This window comes from Salmo trutta, chromosome 31, assembly GCF_901001165.1.
Source record: "Salmo trutta chromosome 31, fSalTru1.1, whole genome shotgun sequence".
Classification (NCBI taxonomy): Eukaryota; Metazoa; Chordata; class Actinopteri; order Salmoniformes; family Salmonidae; genus Salmo; species Salmo trutta.
In genome coordinates, this window is record NC_042987.1 from 32,009,313 (window position 1) to 32,030,285 (window position 20,973).

At 43.7% G+C, this 20,973-nt stretch overlaps 1 protein-coding gene across 5 annotated transcripts in view; it reads left to right on the forward strand.

Moving 5' to 3' along the window:
* LOC115169980 (CMP-N-acetylneuraminate-beta-1,4-galactoside alpha-2,3-sialyltransferase) overlaps positions 1 to 20,973 on the forward strand; it is an 84,610-nt gene that overhangs the window by 54,788 nt on the left and 8,849 nt on the right. For all 5 annotated transcript variants that reach the window (XM_029726152.1, XM_029726148.1, XM_029726153.1 and 2 more), the window contains one exon: positions 19,190 to 19,336. In XM_029726152.1, the coding sequence (XP_029582012.1) occupies positions 19,190 to 19,336 (147 nt within the window). The remainder of the gene's footprint in view (positions 1 to 19,189; positions 19,337 to 20,973) is intronic.

Genomic DNA, 20,973 nt, shown 5'->3' on the forward strand with positions numbered 1-20,973 from the left:
GCACTGAACTCATAGTCACACCAACTTACTATTGCACTGAACTCATAGTCACACCAACTTACTATTGCACTGAACTCATAGTCACACCAACTTACTATAGCACTGAACTCATAGTCACACCAACTTACTATAGCACTGAACTCATAGTCACACCAACTTACTATTTCGGGTTGACCTTGCCCCATGGAGCTCATTGTAATTAACAAATGTCTGTGAATTTTAGAAGCTGGACTTTTTTATTGAAACTGCGGAAATCACTGACAACCATAATAGGGCTCTGAGAACAATGCGAGGCAATATTTTTATTTATTTAACTAAGCAAGTCAGTTAAGAACAAATTCTTATTTTCAATGACGGCCTACCAAAAGGCCTCCTGCTGGGATAGGGGTTGCAATTGAAAAAATATAGGACAAAACACACATCACGACGAGAGACACCACAACACTACATAGAGACCTTGACAACAACATAGCATAGCAGCAACACATGACAACACAGCATGGTAGCAACACCACATGGCAGCAGAACAACGCTAGCAGCACAAAACATGGTACACACATTATTGGGCACAGAAAACAGCACAAAGGGCAAGAAGGTAGAGACAACAATATTACACTAGTTACCCAAGATAATTTGCTTTTAATTGAATACTTTGTAAAGTATTTTTAGCGTTTTACTTGTAACTGTGTATCAATTCTACTGACACGCACAGACCGGGACAGCCGCAGTTGTACACAGTGTTTCCAGCGAGTCCACTTCAATACGTTCGTGCATGTATGTAGTAAGTGTATCAAGGTTTGAAGTGTCTTTTTAAGTGTTTTGCCATTTGACAAATGAGGCCCATCATTGTGAATTCCTGCTGATGAAAAATTATCCTAGATTCTCTGTTCGCTCCTAGAGATGGATTAGCATTTTACACATGCATGCGCGCACACATTCCATTTATTGCCGCAACCAGTTTCTCGGCTTGTTTAACTTTGGACGTGTTTTTTCTTTGACGGGTAAATAAAAAGGAAGGGCATTTAGATGTTCAACCAGACATTCAACTAATATCAGGTATTTACATTCAATTAACCTGAGCAGAGACAGTATTTCCCTATGGGTGATTTGGGGGAAATGAGTCATGAAGATGCTTAACATGATAAATTCTCAGTAAACAACCAGTTACCATGGTAACAGTGTAGGCAGTCATATCTGTTGACTGGAAACTGTTTAACTGCATCTGCTTTTTAGTCATTTTGGAAACCCTCATCAGAAGACAAGTAAATCCTGTTGTGACTATTAGCGTAGCTTCATTGCTACCGAAGTAACTGCATCATAAGTGGCCTAAACTATTGCTGTGGAAATATATACACACACAAACACACACACACACGCGTTATGTCTTCAGGGACTGCGGCTAGCAAGCCTCATTGTGCTGTCATGTTTTTAACCCCTCGCATTTTCACCTCTAATACCAGAGCATGAGCAACTGTACAAAGACCACGAGCTTTAGAAATATCATGTTTTTGGACTCCCGGTATACTAATCCCTACACACAGCCTCCTCCTCCCTTATATTTAACTTTGAACAGTTGCTCTGTGGGAGCTTTGATGTGGCTTGGCCGCTGACAGGTGAAAGGAATGCGAGGCCCTTTCATGATGCCTATCTCTCACCAGGTTTGAAAGGGAAGGTTTCTCGTTGCTTCTTTAAGGTGGGTGGGAGGTAATAATGCTAATAAAAGTGACTCCCTTGTCATGGCAGAAGTGTTTGGATGAGTAACTGACTGAAACCTTGTTACTAAAAGACATCACAAAGGTTGAAGAGTAGTAACCTTTATTGCCCAGAGGGATTTGGAAATGCCATAATAATTTGCAATTATGTTATTCAGTGAACTGTTATTTAGAGACGTCCCATGAGAAGTCAGGAAGTTTGACGTTGCAGTAAAAAATTGAGTAAAGTGAATGTATTAAAATGAAAGGTGTTGAATACACTACATAAAGTGTTTGGACACTTGCTCGTTGAACATCTCACTCCAAAATCTTGGGCATTAAATGGAGTTGGCCCCCCCTTTGTGCAGTTTGCACTGTTCTGTGAAGGGAGTAGTACACAGCGTTGTACGAGATCTTCAGTTTCTTGGCAAATACTCGCATGGAATAGCCTCCATTTCTCAGAACAAGAAAAGACTGAGTTTCAAAAGAAAGGTTTTTGTTTCTGGCCATTTTGAGCCTGTAATCGAACCCACAAATGCTGATGCTCCAGATACTCAATTAGTGTAAAGAAGGCCAGTTTTATTGCTGCTTTAATCAGGACAACAGTTTTCAGCTGTGGTAACATAATTGCAAAAGGGTTTTCTAATGATCAATTAGCCTTTTTTAAAATGATAAACTTGGATTAGCTAACACAACGTGCCATTGGAACACAGGAGTGATGGTTGCTGATAATGGGCCTCTGTACGCCTATGCAGATATTCCATTAAAAATCAGCCGTTTCCAGCTACAATAGTCATTTACAACGTTAACAATGTCTACACTGTATTTCTGATCAATTTGATATTTTAATGGACAAAAAATTTGCTTTTCTTTCAAAAACAAGGACATTTCTAAGTGACCCAAAACTTTTGAACGGTAGTGTCTATTGTTATATCATAGCTTGCCTATTGTGCAGATCAACAGTAGATACTCCATAGCTGAGAACACAGCCTGGGACAGAAATAGTATCTATATTGATCTTTCTCACGACCACTAAAACATCTGTAAAGGAACCAAAAGTAGCATGCTTACATACATAACACACACACTTACATACCAGTAAACAACTAAGCGGTATCTGCGGAAATGCAAGTAGTCAAATCCTGACCAGCATCCAGATTATTTTATACAAAGCAGAATCAATAACTTAGCTGGCTAACTTTGATACACCTTCAGATGTAAGCTAGTGTTTAATTCCCTGGTTTTGACAGAACACTGGGTTATTGAGTATCTTGATGGTGACACTTCTGAATATTATTTTGAAATGATAGTTGGCTAATCATTGAACAGTTTTGAGGATCAGGGGACTGCTGTAGTCGGTTTGCTGTAAGTAAACGGCTCCAGACCCTGCCAGTGTAGGCCAGTAGAACGGGGGTTGTAATACAGCTCCAGACCCTGCCAGTTGTAAGCCAGTAGAACAGGGGTCGTAAACAGCTCCAGACCTTGCCAGTTGTAAGCCAGTAGAACGGGGGTCCTATCAGATTCCCTGCAGCCAAGTAGTTCACACAAGTCCTCCTTGGGGTCGGAATGCTGTCAAGTGTTCCCTTTGTTTTCCCTGTTTGCCATCATGGGAGTGCTGGCACGGGTTTCGCACACCGGATAACCCCAGAGAGACTGGGAGAAGAGAAACTGCCATGACCCTCAGAGTGCAGAGGTCATAGTGTGCGTCAAGAAAAGCAAAAGCAAATTGGCAAATGCTTAAGATTCCTCCCAAACAAAAGGGAATAAGTACCTCCCAAGTGTACCTCCCAAGTGTAGACTCTTTAGGTCTTTGGTAACTGGTCTCAGTCTTACCAACTTGATATTCTCTAGGCGAGTGCTCCTCAAATACCCCCCCCTTCCATACATCTTTCTCAAGAAGTTCCTTCCCTGTGGGAAATTGTGGCGAGACACTGAACCTCGTAAACGCTGAGTCAAACATGTACACCATGCTAATGACCTCCAGACAACCTTAATTGGGTTTGTTTGTAGCTCGGTGCTGCTATTTAGACTTTGGTTATTTATGTATCCCTGTGGCCTGCTCTAGTCTGGTCAAAAAAACATGTCCTGACTACTACCCATTCAGTGATTGCAGAGTGGAAGGAACCTGAACGGTGTAAGCAATATGGCGGAAGCGCTCCTAAGCCCGTGGGAAGCGCTCCTAAGCCCGTGGGAAGCGCTCCTAAGCCCGTGGGAAGCGCTCCTAAGCCCGTGGGAAGCGCTCCTAAGCCCGTGGGAAGCGCTCCTAAGCCCGTGGGAAGCGCTCCTAAGCCCTTGGGAAGCGCTCCTAAGCCCGTGGGAAGCGCTCCTAAGCCCGTTGGGGTGGCAGGTAGCCTAGTGGTTAGAGCGTTGGACTTGTAACCGAAAGGTTGCAAGATCGAATCCCCGAGCTGACAAGGTAAAAATCTGTTCTGCCCCTGAACATGGCAGTTATCCCACTTCCTAGGCTGTCATTGAAAATAAGAATTTGTTCTTATCTGACTTGCCTAGTTAAATAAAGGCAAAAAAATAAAAAATACATTAAAAAAAAAGCCCATTGGAAGCCCAACACCTATCGCTTACAGTACACCTACGGTGTAGCTGGGCCCTCCAGACCTTCAGAACACCCAAGGAGTAGGGCTACTGGGATGGGGTTTGGGGGTTGTTCTTGGACAAGCAGGCAGCATCCCTCTCCCTGCTTCTCTCTGGTTTGCTGTTACCCTGTCCAACTTGGACTGACTGTCTCGGCTGGCTGCTTATGGCTGGGTGCAGGGTGAAGCGTGTTTGTTTTCATTTGCATAGGGGGGCCTTATGACCATCTGCGTATGGCCTGCAGATGTGAACGCTCTAACTTGCTTTCCCCTCTCTCCCTTTCTTCCTTTTGCCTTTCCTCCTTCCCTCCCTCCCTCTCATTCTATACCTCAAGCAATGACTAGTTAACTAGAATACGCACCGTATAAAAACGGCAAATTTCACTTTAACAGTGTTTTCCTGCTATTTATGAACTGAAATGCAAACAGGACGCCATATAGGCTAGACATCTCCAGGGTGTTCTATTCTGGGGTCGCCTTCATCCCATTGAGAAGAAAAACAACTTGAGTGGCTTATCGTCAATTGCACATCTATGGAGGGAATGCACGGTATGTTATATTGTGTTTATGTGGATGTCCACCCTGAGTTAAGTAATTGCCTGCGAAGCACCTGCGGCAACTATTAGGCGTTTTAATTATATTTTTATGACCCCCATCTCTTTTCGGTCTTATGTTCCAAACTTTTAAATTCTTTTTTTGACACTGGATAAAAACTCAGAGCTTCAACATGGTATATCACACGCTGTAATTGGAGGAACAATGGGAAAGTAATGCTGCTTGGAAAGTTGATAAACTTGTAATCCCACTTTTGAGAAATGGCCCTTGAAAAGTTTTAGTTCAGTTTTTACACTTCTTTGTTCACACACATTCAACATTGTTCACACCCTTTTAAGCCTTAGCCCCACCCATCTCGTTAAGGATTCACATGGGAAGCCATGTGCTAAACAGAGTAAGGTAGTGTAGTAAACAACCAAAGATTTCAAGACCTAAAAGTGGTGAAAGTAGTCTACTATAAGGGAACAACTCCAGGTAAAAATACACTTTACAAAATAATGTAAGAGCAATAAAAGTTGTGCAAATCATGTTGGTGGTAAATTTAATAATCAAAATGTTGTTTATGCTTTACATACCAAGTGTTGTCATCGATTCCTTATAGAGACACCACACCGCTGCGTTTGTCACATGAGATGGCAGCAGCTTTCCACCAAACTTTTTGTCCCGGGTGGCGTCCTGGTACTACTATTGCATTATCCTCTGCACAATTATTGATGAAGTTCACAACTCGCTGCAAGTCCTCATGCTTCAGGTGTAACCTATGCTTGCTTGGGCCGGCTCTCTTTTTGATGGGAGGCATTAGACTGTTCTCCTTGTATGACTGGTGGAGGAGAGTCCGGTGTGTTCTGCTAATGCTGAAAGACAAATTATAGATACACATTTTATCATTATTAGACGAGGCTTACCAAGACACACTTGTCTAAATTGATGGGTCATGTGAAAGAGCAGCTCTAACCACCCACATCTAGCTAAGTGGATGGGTCTCTGTTGTCTATACCTGTTCACATGTTCATGAAATACAATAGATGGCCGTAATCACCCCTAGACACCTGGCTAAATTGATGGGTTATTTAATCATCAGGCTATAACTAGCAATGCAAACGGCTTTCTGAGATTTGATTAATATTACTAAACTCAGCAACAACAAAAAAACGTCCCTTTTTCAGGGTGAAGATAATTGATCAAAGATAATTCGTAAAAATCCAAATAACTTCACAGATCTTCATTGTAAAGGGTTTAAACGCTGTTTCTCATGCTTGTTCAATGAACCATAAACAATTTATGAACATGCACCTGTGGAACGGTGGTTAAGACAGTAACGGCTTACAGACGGTAGGCAATTAAGGTCACAGTAATGGAAACTTAGGACACTAAAGAGGCCTTTCTACTGACTCTGGAAAAACACCAAAAGAAAGATGCCCGGGGTCCTGCTCATCTGCATGAACGTGCCTTAGGCATGCTGCAAGGAGGCATGAGGACTGCAGATGTGGCCAGGGCAATAAATTGCAATGAGACTCCTAAGACAGCGCTACAGGACGGACAGCTGATCGTCCTCGCAGTGGCAGACCATGTGTAACAACACCTGCACAGGATCGGTACATCTGAACATCACACCTGTGGGACAGGTACAGGATGGCAACAACAACTGCCCGAGTTACACCAGGAATGCACAATCCCTCCATAGGGGCTCAGACTGTCTGCAATAGGCTGAGAGAGGCTGGACTGAGGGCTTGTAGGCCTGTTGTAAGGCAGGTCCTCACCAGACAGGACTGGCAAAAAGTGCTCTTCACTGAGCAGTCGCGGTTTTGTCTCACCAGGGGTGATGGTCGGATTCACGTTTATCGTCAAAGCAATGAGCATTACACCGAGGCCTGTACTCTGGAGCGGGATCGATTTTGGAGGTGGAGGGTCTGTCATGGTCTGGGGCGGTATGTCACAGCACCATCGGACTGAGCTTGTCATTGCAGGCAGTCTCAACGCTGTGCGTTACAGGGAAGACATCCTCCTCCCTCATGTGGTACCCTTCCTGCATTCTCATCCTGACATGACCCTCCAGCATGACAATGCCACCAAGACAGGAATGTCAGTGTTCTGCCATGGCCAGCGACGAGCCCGGATCTCAAACCCATTAAGCATGTCTGGGACCTGTTGGATTGGAGAGTGAGGGCTAGGGCCATTCCCCCCAGAAATGTCCGGGAGCTTGCAAGTTCCTTGGTGGAAGAGTGAGGTAACATCTCACAGCAAGAACTGGCAAATCTGGTGCAGTCCATGAGGAGGAGATGCACTGCAGTACTTAAACCCACTGTTCCCCGGTTGGCTGTCATTGGAAATAAGAATTTGTTCATAACTGACTTGCCTAGTTAAATAAAGGTTAAATAAAAACATTTAAAATATTTTTGTAAAGATTGCTGTTCACTGCCACTCCCCATCTAATTTAACAGTTTGAGAAAATCTGAAAGGAAGACGTGCAAAGCTGACCACAAGACAACTCAAAGCTGTAATTGCCACCAAAGGTGCTTCTACAAAGTATTGACTCAGGGATTTGAATACTTACATAAATTACATACGTCTTTGTATTTCAATACATTTGCAAACAATTCTAAAAACATGGTTTCATTGTCATTATGAGGTATTGTGTGTAGATGGGAATATTTAATCAATCTTGAATTCTGGCTGTAACAACAAAATCTGGAATAAGTCGAGGGGTATGAATATTTTCTGATGGCACTGTAGCTGTGACCATCTGGCTAGTACTGTATCAACAAGGTTTTCTACAAAATAGCAACATTAGCACAGATAGCTTGAAACCTAGGCCATAAGCAATACGCACAGATATGTATTGCCAAACAACACTACTGCCACCTTCTGGCTTGGAGTATTTTAACAAGTTGATTGCCTGACTACTTCTAAGGTCTTTGCTGTGTGAACACAAAAGAGATTGACTGCCGACACTGTTCAGGGATGCTAAGTACTGTCAGCAGGCAAACGTTTGACAATCCTACCAGTGTGTCTGAGCTTTAATTTCTTGGCCTCCTACTCAATGTAGCCGCTTTGACTGTCTCTAAAATCTTCCCTCTTCAACAGTCTCAATGCACAAAAAAACCTAAAAGACTGCTTAGTTTAACAACTCTGAGTAAAAAAACTAAGTCATTTCATATCTACTCTAACTGCCAACAACAATCATAAAACAGGTGCAAGACTTGGTAAGGTAAACACTTTCCCATGATTAACAACAGGTTTGTCTGTGGAAGACAGAATGTGTGTATGGATGGTAAACACTATTGACCCTGAGTAGATGCATTCCCAGAAATGCTCCCATTTTAGAAAATTGTGTTGAGGAGACCTAACAAATATCAAAATGTCAAGTAGTGTGTTCTTTTTCTGGAGACTAACTAGGAATGTCTGGATACTGTTTGTATTTGCACGAATAGTCTAATACTTGAAAAACATTGACTGCCTCACAAATCAACTGCTGAGCGCACTACAACAGAGGCTCTGGTAAGTGGCTCCGTCTAGGAAAAAGATAAACCTACACAAGAGAGTCAAGGGCAGGATTAGAGCAAGACAATGCCAGACCCGGGAGAACAAGATGTACAGAAAACAGGGGATCAATCTGAGTGGAAAATATTATGGCATTCATCAGTCTGAAAGTGGTGTTTGAGGACAGGTGTGTTGAAAAGACTAAAATGGCACGAATCCCAAACAAGATTTTGAAATCGCTCACTGGAAAAAGTGGTGGAGGAACATAAGCATCTAAACACCTGAAGTGTATGGAAGATTTCCTCAAAAAGGTCTGCATGTTCCTGACTGATTTGTAATCGCAGCGATAACCCTTCCAGCCTCTACGGCCCACACATCCACCCCCAGAGAACATATTTGACCTGTTACAGAAAGCTGGGCATATGACGGCCTTCTTGAAAATGTGAACTGTCATGTCCCTTAACACATTTATGTAATCTGTAAATCCGAATACAAATGTTCAATTACGAGCCTAGTTGTTCAGAAACGGAAAAGACAGGAACCTTCCCGCTACCTTCTGTCTATAACATGAGCTGCTCAGAATCTTTGCTACCACGGGTTTTTGAAAGATATAGCCATGGAGAATTGCGAAAGTGTTGCTACCGCTCTCAGCAACATTGCTGCCCTGAATTTCGCAGGCGGTATCGACGAAGACCAGCTGGAAAAAGTTGATGGACTACTTTCTGGAGGACGATCATGCCATGCTGACTCTGAAAAAGGAATCCCTGACTTAAGTAAAAACATTTCAATTTAACCAGACATTGTAGAGTCTTCGGATGACAGTGATGGGGACAGTATTGTCACGGAAGAAATTGACAGAGTTTTGAAATCAGTGGAATGCCCGGTGGAAGGAGTATGAGAAAATTCTGAAGTTTGATTGAAAATGCGGAGGGAATTGAAAAGAGAACACAGAAGGCTGTATAAAACACCCGTCGTAAGATTACATCTTCAAACTAAAGGTAACCATGTCAGTGAAGCATTCATCCAAGTATACCTGTAAGAGTCAAGCTACATTTTCAGATATTATACATTTATAATTTTGTCATTGCAAGTTAAAGCTAATGTTTAGCTGGCTGGCTTGCCAACTAAGTGTATGATCTTTGTAAACTCAGCAAAAAAAAATAAACGTCCTCTCTGTCAACTGCGTTTCTTTTCAGCAAACTTAACGTGTAAATATTTGTATGAACATAACAAGATTCAACAACAAGACATAAACTTAACAAGTTCCACAGACATGTGACTAAGAGAAATGGAATAATGTGTCCTTGAACAAAGGGGGGGGGTCAAAATCAAAGGTGTGGCCACCAGCTGCATTAGAACTTCTTCGGGAGAGGGGGCAGTATTTTCACGTCCGGATGAAAAGCGTGACCAAAGTAAACTGCCTGTTACTCAGGCCCAGAAGCTAGCATATGCATGGTAGTATTGGATAGAAAACACAAGTTTCGAAAACTGTTAAAATAATTTCTGAGTATACCAGAACTGATTTGGCAGGCGAAACCCCGAGCACAATCCATCCAGGGAAAAGAATTTGAGGTCATTGTGTTTTCCGATGCTTTTCAATGGGAAACCTGATTTTATTAGGGCCCTGATTGCAGTTCCTATGGCTTCCACTAGATGTCAACAGTCTTGAGAAATTGTTCGATGTTTTTCTTTTGAGAAATTAAGAAGTAGTCCTGTTAATTCCATGTGTCACTCAGGTCTCTAGTCTTTTGGTGCGCGTGAATAAGAGCGCGCTCCGTGTTGTTTTTCTTCAGTATTGGAAACTGTTTATCCTGTCTTAAATTTTATCGATTATTTACATTTTATGGTACCTGAGGTTGGATTAAAAATGTTGTTTGAAACGTTTGGACCAAGTTTACAGGTAACTTATTAGATACCTTGTAGTCATGTTGGGTGAGTTGGAACCGGTGTATTTCTGAATCAAACGCGCCAAATAAATGGACATGTGAAAATCCTTCCAGGAAGTGGGATTTTTTTTGATGTGGGTATTTTCAATTGAATGCCTATAGAGTATCTAATGGGTTAGGACCCAGATTGCAGTTCCTATGGCTTCCACTAGATGTCAACAGTCTTAAGACATTGTTTCAGGCTTGTTTTCTGAAAAATTAAGAAGAATGAGACCTTTCTGTCAGTGGACTGAGGAAGAATGCAGAGCTGGTTTGCGCGCGTGACCGATTGCGTGCCCTTTGTTGTTTTTCCTTTCTATTGAATACGCTATTGTCCGGTTTAAATATTATCGATTATTTAGACAATTGACAACCTGAGGATTAATTATAAACATTGTTTGACATGTTTCGACGAACTTTACCGGTACTATTAGGATGCATTCGTCTGCATGTTTTGACCGCCTTGGAGCCAGTGGATTAATTAACAAAACGCGCCAACAAAACTGAGTTTTTGGGCTATAAAGAGGGACTTTATCGAACAAAACAAACATTTATTGTGTAGCTGGGACTCTTGTGACTGCAATCATATGAAGATCTTCAAAGTTATGTGATTCATTTTATCGCTATTTCTGACTTACGTAATTCCTTTACTTGGTTGTAAAATGTTTGTATGCTTTCGTAAGCGGGGCGCTGTCCTCAGATAATCGCATGGTATGCTTTCGCTGTAAAGCCTTTTTGAAATATGACAAGAAATTAATCTTTAAGCCAATGTATAACACTTGGATTTTTTTATGAATGTTTATGACTATTTCTGTATTTTTGAATTTGGCGCTCTGCAATTTCACCGGATGTTGTCGGTGGGTTGCTAGTGGAACACCTGCACCAGAAAGGTTAACTACCATGTTCAGGTGCAGAAAGATAGATTTTTACCTTGTCAGCTTGGGGATTCGATCCAGCAACCTTTCGGTTACTGGCCCAACGCTCTAACCACTAGGCTACCTTCCTCCCCAATCTTCAAGTTTTTCCACATATTTTCAGGGGGATTCAAGTCTGGGCTTTGCTTGGTCCACTCAAAGACATTCATGTTCTGAAGCCATTCCAGTGTTGCTTTGGCTGTATGCTTGGGGTCATTGTCCTGTTGGAATGTAAATCTTCCACCCCAGTCTAAGGTCGCTTGCACTCTGAAGCAGGTTCTCATCAAGGATTTGCCTGTATTTGGCACCATTCATTGTTTCCTCTATCCTTACCAGTCTCCCAGTCCCTGCTGCTAAAAAGCAACCCCATAGCAGTGCCTTTTTTACAAATTCCAGATATGCTGTCGTGCCTTTTTCACAGGAGTGGTTTCCGTCTGGCCACTTTCCCATAAAGCCCAGATTGGTGAAGTGCTGTAGAGACTGTCCTTCTGGCTGGTTCTCCCATCTCATCCAAGGAACTCTCTAGTTCTGTCAGAATGGTCATTGGGTTCTTGGTCACCTCCCTGACCAAGGTTCTTCTTGCCCGGTTGCTCATTTTGCATAGAGCTGGCCGCCCGACCAGAGTCTGGGTAGTTCCATATTTTTTCAATTTCCGATGGAGACTACTGTGGTGTTGGAAACTTTCAACACTCTAGAAATAGTATTTTATTTATTTATTTTACCCCTATTTATTTTACCCCTATTTCTTCTACCCCTTTTACCCCAGATATACTTCATTACAGTTATATCCCTGAGATCTAAGGACAGTTCCTTGGACTTCATGGTATAGTTTCTGCTCTGACGTGCACTGTCAACTGTGCGACCTTACACTGAATATACAAAACAAATCTTCTCTTTCCATCACACAGACTGACCAGGTGAAAGCTATGATCCCTTATTGATGTCACTTGTTAAATCAGTGTAGAGGAAGAGGAGACGGGTTAAAGAAGGATTTTTAAACCTTGAGACAAGGATTGTGTATGTGTGCCATTCAGGCGGTGAATGGTCAAGACAAAATATTTACGTGCCTTTGAACGGGTTATGGTAGTAGCTGCTAGGCGCCCAGGTTTGTGTCAAGAACTGCAACGCTGCTGGGTTTTTCACACTGAATCAAGAATGGTCCACCACCCAAAGGACATACAGCCAACTCGACACAACTGTGGGGAGCATGGAGAGGGGGTGCAACTCCATAATAGAAAGGTGTTCTTAATGTTTGGTATACTAAGTGTACACACTAAACACACACATGCATAATTGACGCCACACACAGTCACACTTCACATAGGCTGCTGCTACTCTGTTTATCTATCCTGATTGCCTAGTCACTTTTACACATACCTACATTTACATTTGAGTCATTTAGCAGAAGCTCTTATCTAGAGTCACTTACAGAAGCAGATATGGTTTAGTGCCTTTCCCAAGGGCACATCGACCAGTTTTTTTTTTTTTTTTTTCCCCCACCAAGTCGGCTCAGGGATTCGAACCAGCGACTTTTCAGTTACTAGCCCAACGTTCTTAACCGCTATGCTACCTGCCGCCATGTACATATTACCTCAACTACCTTATACCCCTGCACATTGACTCGGTACCGGTACTCCTTGTGTACAGTCGTGGCCAAAAGTTATGAGAATGACACAAATATTAATTTTCACACAGTCTGCTGCCTCTGTGTCTTTAGATATTTTTGTCAGATGTTACTATGTAATACTGAAGTATAATTACAAGCATTTCATAAGTGTCAAAGGCTTTTATTGACAATTACATGAAGTTGATGCGAAGAGTCAATATTTGCAGTGTTGACCCTTCTTTTTCAAGACCTCTGCAATCCGCCCTGGCATGCTGTCAATTAACCTTTGGGCCACATTCTGACTGATGACAGCCCATTCTTGCATAACCAATGCTTGGAGTTTGTCAGAATTTGTGGGTTTTTGTTTGTCCACCCGCCTCTTGAGGATTGATCACAAGTTCTCAATGGGATTAAGGTCTGGGGAGTTTCCTGGCCATGGACCCAAACTATCGATGTTTTGTTCCCCGAGCCACTTAGTTATCACTTTTGGTGCTCCATCATGCTGGAAAAGGCATTGCTCGTCACCAAACTGTTCCTGGATGGTTGGGAGAAGTTGCTTTCTGAGGATATGTTGGTACCATTCTTTATTCATGGCTGTGTTCTTAGTGAGCCCACTCCCTTGGCTGAGAAGCAACCCCACACATGAATGGTCTCAGGATGCTTTACTGTTGGCATGACACAGGACTGATGGTAGCGCTCACCTTGTCTTCTCCGGACAAGATTTTTTCCGGATGCCCCAAACAATCGGAAAGGGGATTTGTCAGAGAAAATGACTTTACCCCAGTCCTCAGCAGTCCAATCCCTGTACCTTTTGCAGAATATCAGTCTGTCCCTGATGTTTTTCCTGGAGAGAAGTGGCTTCTTTGCTGCCCTTGACACCAGGCCATCCTCCAAAAGTCTTTGCCTCACTGTGCGTGCAGATGCACTCACACCTGCCTGCTGCCATTCCTGAGCAAGCTCTGTACTGGTGGTGCCCCGATCCCGCAGCTGAATCAACTTTAGGAGACGGTCCTGGCGCTTGCTGGACTTTCTTGGGCGCCCTGAAGCCTTCTTCTCAACAATTGAACCGCTCTCCTTGAAGTTCTTGTTGATCAGATAAATAAATGGTTGATTTGGGTGCAATCTTACTGGCAGCAATATCCTTGCCTGTGAAGCCCTTTTTGTGCAAAGCAATGATGACGGCACGTGTTTCCTTGCAGGTAACCATGGTTGACAGAGGAAGAACAATGATTCCAAGCACCACCCTCCTTTTGAAGCTTCCAGTCTGTTATTCAAACTCAGTCAGCATGACAGAGTGATCTCCAACCTTGTCCTCGTCAACACTCACACCTGTTAACGAGAGAATCACTGACATGATGTCCGCTGGTCCTTTTGTGGCAGGGCTGAAATCTAGTGGACATGTTTTTGGGGGATTCAGTTCATTTGCATGGCAAAGAGGGACTTTGCGAACTGAGGCAGCAGACTGTGAAAATTAATATTTGTGTCATTCTCATAACTTTTGACCACGACTGTATAATCTATTTTATTGTTACTATTTCCTTTTTACTTTTGCAAATTTTTGGTTCTTTTTAGCTCTGCTTTGTTGGGAAAGTGCTCGTAAGTAAGCATTTCACAGTAAATTCTACACCTGTTATATTCAGAGCATGTAACATACAATTTGATTAGATTTGAAAATGCAAAACCCTGTATGGGATTATTGTTGGAAAGGACAAAAGCTAATTTATTGTACTGTCAGAAGATGGCAGCGTGTGTAGTAGAACAGAGACAAAAGGGAAAAACACATCTGAACCGCACCCACAAAGAATTTCAGGATAAAGACAAGGTGAGGCTGCTATTATTTTATTTTTGGAATTCGGTCAGGATTAGTCTCCTGGTATCATATGAACACATAAGACATGGACATTTTTTTGAATTTCAGGAAATGTGCACTAAAATTGCTAACTTTTCTCCACTCAACATAATGTGTAGAATTGCAGAAAATGTGCTTTTAAACTGCACATTTTTCTCTGTCAACAAGAAGGGTGTAAACACTTTGGTGTCGCGTGGGCTGTGAGATGGGGGTTTGTTACTACGCCGATCATTTAAAAAATATATATTTAACTAGGCATGTCAGTTAAGAAAAAAAATCGTATTTACAATGACGGCCTAGGAACAGTGGGTTAATTGCCTTGTTCAGGACCAGAACGACAGATTTTTAGCTTGTCTGCTCGGGGATTCGATCTAGCAACCTTTCGGTTACTGGCCCAACGCTCTAACCACTAGGCTACCTGCCGCCCCAATGACTGACTATATATCAATCCGGACCTTTGCCACCTAGGAAATTTGTGCGACTCGACCATCTAAAATAGTACTTGGGTACGTACCACTGCTGTAAACCTACAACTCATACACTACATGTCCAAAAGTATCTGGACACCCCTTCAAATTAGTTGATTTGGCTATTTCAGCCACACCTGTTGCTGACAGGTGTGTAAAATCTGGCACACACCTATGCAATCTCCATAGACAAACATTGGCAGTAGAATGGCCGTACTGAAGGACTCGGTGACTTCCAACAAGTCAGTTCGTGCACCAGTCAACTGTAGGTGCTGTTATTGTGAAGTGGAATCGTCTGAGAGCAACAACGGCTCAGCCGCAAAGTGGTAGGCCACACAAGCTCACAGAACGAGACCGCCAAGTGGTTAAGCGTGTAGCGTTTAAAAATCGTCTGTCCTCGGTTGCAACACTCACTACCAAGTTCCAAACTGCCTCTGGAAGCAACTTCAGCACAAGAACTGGAGCTTCATGAAAAGGGGTTTCCATGGCCAAGCAGCCGCACACAAGCCTAAGCTCACTATGCGCATGTGTCGGCTGGAGTGGTGTAAAGCTTGCCGCCATTGGACTCTGGAGCAGTGAAAACTCGTTCTCTGGAGTGATGAATCACCATCTGGCAGTCCGACGGACAAATCGGGGTTTAGCGGATGCCAGGAGAACGCGAGCTGCCCGACTGCATAGTGCCAACTGTAAAGTTTGGTGGAGGAGGAATAATGGTCTGGGGCTGTTTTTCATGGTTCGGGCGAGGCCCCTTAGTTCCAGTGAAGGAAAATCTTAACGCTACAGCATACAGTGACATTCTAGATGATTCTGTGCTTCCAACTTTGTGGCAACAGTTTGGGGAAGGCTGTTTACTGTTTCAGCGTGACAATGCCCCTGTGCACAAAGCGAGGTCCATACAGAAATGGTTTGTTGATCGGTGTGGAAGAACTTGACTGGCCTGCACAGAGCCCTGACCTCAACCCTATCGAACACTTTTGGGATGAATTGGAACGCCATCTGCGAGCCAGGTCTAATCACCCAACATCAGTGCCTGAACTCATTAATGCTCTTGTGGTTGAATGGAAGCATGTCTCCGCAGCAATGTTCCAACATCTAGTGGAAAGCCTTCCCAGAAGAGTGTAGGCTGTTATAGCTTCAAAGGGGGGACCAACTCCAAATTAATGCCCATGATTTTGGAATGACATGTTCGACGAGCAGGTGTAGATCATTGTAGTGTAAATCTTTTCTAGCCTCCTATGCCTCCCTACATTCTGTCCCTAACACTTAAAACAAAAACTGAAACTAAATAAAATATATTTAATTTTTTTTAACTGAAACTGAATAGAAACTAGTGAATCATGTCTGAAAACGAACTGAAACTGAATATCAAATAAAAATCTGAAAACAAATGGGGGGGAAAAAACGAATAGAAAATCACAACTATAATAACCTTGGACCCAAGAGTTTGGTCTGCTTTTTGCCATGGAAATTGTTTTGCAATACAAACACCACAATGAGTACGTACACTTGTGGCTGCTGGGGCTGTGGAAGAGGAATTGATGAGCCTTTGTTAGGTGTTGAAAAATGGACACCTGGTAAGCCAAGGTCAACACTGGTGGAACTGAGGTAGTTTGGCCAGATCTGAGGCCCTTGTCTGGATGAGAAATCTTAAACGTACTCCCATTCGCTCTCCCTGCTATGCAAACAATTACCTATCCAATTAAGGGCTGTTTTAACAGGTGCCAGCATCAGGGCACAGCCTCGTGCACACACTTCAATCTAATAATCCAGACTAATTTAACCATAAACCTGCCGTGAGAGAAGGGAAACAGCCATTTCCTCACTGCCATCGCCCAACAAGCCATACACACTCCTGCTCACCCCAGTGTGTGTGTGTGTGTGTGTGTGTGTGTACACACACATTCATCTGTGTGTAAGTATGGTTGACTCAGGTTTAGTATGGCGTGTGAGCGAGTAGGACAGGATCAATCTGCAGGTTCCTGTTTTATCTTTTCAAACGGACCATCAGTTGAGTTTCTCCTGACTGACTGGTCCAAGGGTCACAGCGCAGGGGAAATCACTTCCTGTCCCCCTATTCAGAGACTGTTCTCTGGCTTCTGAGTGATAGAACTTCATTCGATATGGAAACCTGTATCTCGTTTGATGTTATAGCTTCATTGGAAATGATCAGTGTGCATTGAAACGCAGTGCTCTTACCTGCTAATTAGCTGTCCTCTTGGATGTATCTTTCTGAACCACTTTCTCTTATTACACATTTGTCTGACTCCTACGTCATACGTTTCACTCTTGTCTGTACTGTGTATTTGAGTCGGCACCGTCCCTGCTCTCCACAATAAAAAGCATTACTTACAGCTTCTGCAGCGCTTCCTGCCAAACAGATCCCCAAACACAAGCAGTATGTTGACAGGAGAGATTAGGTTTTCCTGCCACGGCTTGCCGAGGGGGCGGAGGCCCCTGGTTGAAAACACGCTGCTCAAAGCCACCCAACTGCCTCTCTCATTACCCCCCCCCCCCCCCCCCCCCCCCCCTCCTCCCAATATCAAAGGCAGGGCAGGACTATTTGAACAGGTGATTGCCATTTACATCTGCTGACCCCTTTGGCTGTGTGCCAGGTAGTCAGTCAGGCAAGCAGGCAGGCAAGTGTGTCAGCCAGTGTTTGTGTCAGAAAGCTACTGTAATTTCTGTGGGACATCACGCCTGATGATGAGGGATGTTGACATACAGAGGACTAGGGCTAGCCGTAGCTACTTGGCTAACGTTATAAAATATTATTGTGGATTTGGAAGAATATTTTTTAAATGTACTAATCAGATTTTAATGTTAATATTCTGGCTTTAGATTTTCCATGTGCATTGAGTGAAGTATGTTTTGGCATTGTAGAGCATATGATGTCAGACAATGAGCTGGCAGCCTTACGAGGATTAACACGCTTGAATGACTTACAAACGTACTCCGTGGAGATCGTAAGAATGTAGCCCTCGTTGTCCTCAGGGACTCTCCTCAGCAGCTCAGTCATTTGCTTGAAAAAGGTGTTTACTGTAGCTCATCCAGAAGGGCAGCATTGGTGTCCGCGATGTGGCCGGCTTTCTTTTTGTAATCCGTGCTACTTAGAAGCCTCGTGTCTCGTGTCCGACCCGCTGAATTGTTCCTCCACTTTGTCCCTATACTTGTCTCGCCACCTTGATCAATGTGCGTAGGTTGTATTTGTGCTGTGTAACCATACTATTGTCCCTGCTCATCTTGCCCTGTTTATAAGCAGCATGTCTCTTCTTCAATTTCCTGACAAGGCTGCCATAAATCCACATTTTTTGATTTGGGCGGAAAAAAAGTTTAAAGATGCCATTGATATCACATCCTATGCCTTTTTTTATGAATCCGGTGACTGAGTTGGCGTATTCATTGATGTTCTCACCAGAGGCAACCCGGAACATGTTGCAGTCCACGTGATCAAAACAGTCTTGGAGCATGTATTCTGATTGGTCTGACCAGCATTGTACTGACCTGACAGCCGGAACTTCCCTCTTGAGTCTTTGTAGGCGGGGAGGAGTAAAATGGAGTCATGGTCAGATTTGCCGAAAGGAGGACAGGAGGGCCTTATACCTGTGTTGAAAAGAAGTGTAGCAGTGGTCAAGCATGGAGTTTCCGCGAGTTGGATAGCCAATGTGTTGATACTAATTTTGGAGCATGGTCCTCGGATTACTTTTGTTAAGGTCCCTCACGATAATGAAATCTGCCCATGAAGATCTTTGATTAGCATTTTTGGTGTCAGTTTGGGGCTTGATGTACACATCCGTGGGAATAATCCCTGAACTCTCTTGGTAGGTAAAAAGGGTGACATTTAATGACCGAGATTGGCCTTCCTCCATGTTACCCCCAAGGCGCTGAGCCATTCTCCCAATCAATGTAGGGAGACAGTTTGGAGGTGGGCCTCTCTGGGTGACGTGACCTGTGGTTCTATGTCAATGTTATTGAAAATAATCTCTTTGTTTAAATCTCTGTCTACCTCATACTTAGAAGTACTCCTTTTTACCCCCAAAATGATCAATTGAATGACGATTGTTACTTTCAATGCCTCCTGAAACTCACAATCTCTTCTTTTCTCCCTCTCTCTTAGCGTGGTACAGAGGGCTTCTGGAAGTCAGTGGCCCGTTACGTCCCGAAGGAGCCCACAGAGATGCGCATCCTCAACCCCTACTTCATCCAGGAGGCTGCCTTCCAGTTCATCGGCCTGCCACTCAACAATGGTCTCATGGGGAAAGGGGTGAGTGACACTCAGACAGAAACCCGCTCTAGTTGGATAGAAATATAAACGTATCAAACCATTTCTGCATTGGAAGGTTCTGAGATGAACCATCAGAATGTTGGCAGAACCCATGTATGGTGCTATGTAGACGCTTGAGGAAAGTATGATGTCCGTCACCTGGTTTATGGTTGGTAAACTCGGTTTGCAGTCTGCACACAAACGCGTATGCAGACATGCATTCACGCATGCAGTACTTGGGGCAGCAGGTAGCCTGGCAGTTAGGAGCGTTGGGCCAGTAACCGAAAGGTTGCTGGATCGAATCCCTGAGCTGACGAGGTAAAAATCTGTCATTCTGCCCCTGAGCAAGGCAGTTAACCCACTGTTCCCCGGGCGCCGAAGGTGAGGATGTCGAATAAGGGAGCCCCCCCGCACCTCTCTGATGGGGGTTGGGTTAAATGCGGAACACACATTTCAGTTGAATGCATTCAGTTGTACAACTGACTAGGTATCCCCCTTTCCCCACAAGAGTGCATAGACTCTTACTCACTCCCATGTATATTAAGTTCAAGAATACACACACAGGCACACCCTGACAGACGCAATCCTTCTTTCAAACATTAACACACTCTCACACACATGCTACGAAACGGTACACAACCCATATGCAGCCCGGGAGTTGACGACCGACTGCACGGTCATAACCAAAGTGTGTTTGACACACTTCAGGCCCCAAACTCAAACCTCGCTGCCACTAGGACCCCTGTTCCTATGACAACCGCAGCAAGGCAGCACCTTGCCATGCCATCACAGGAAATTAAATTGTTAAAACAACTCTGCTAGATCAAGGGTCGGGAACCCAAGTGACAGGAAGAGACACTTCTTCAAATGTTCACAAAAACCTTGTGCTCTAGTAGCTGCATTGGATGAACCTCAAGATTCAGAGAGCGAGACAGAGACATTGGGCGCACCTGACTGTATTTCAAACTAAAGGAAACATAATTTTTGAATAGTTTGTCATGGAGCCACAAAGGGGTAGCTAAAGAGCCACATAAGGCTCCAGAGCCATACGTTGCAGACCCCTGCTCTCGATGAAAAGGAGCGATTTATGGAGGGAAAATGAAGCTTCGGACATATTACCTCATTAACTCCTCCTTTTTGAGGGGGTTATCAGATGAGGGGGTTGGTTTTGAGGGGGTTATCAGATGACTAGATTCTGGACTGCCACAGGCTCTACTGCTTTTCTCTCCTTGGCACGTAACTAATCAATCAAACGCATTGATTGGCTTCATGAGGCCACTTACCTGATTTACCAGGACTATGGCTGGTTGATCAAAGGGAATAGGTTAGATAAAGACCAGCAGATGCTGTCACCCCTCCTGGACTGGAACTATGCAGCAGACTAGCTTGAGAGGCTGATGAAGTTCTACATAGGAGTGCAGGGGGTAGGGAACATGCTTCAACAGGCATTAGAGGGATGGGAAGGGGTACAAGGAGTGTGTACAGCCTTCTACCCTGAAGGGGCGACCACCAGGACACCCTTGGCTGAACTTTGGTGTACAGGAGGAACATGTGTGGAACATGTGGGTTGCCCTGGTGTTGGGGGGAGTTGTCTCATATAATACTGATCAAGGCGGGATACAGCCTGACACATCCTT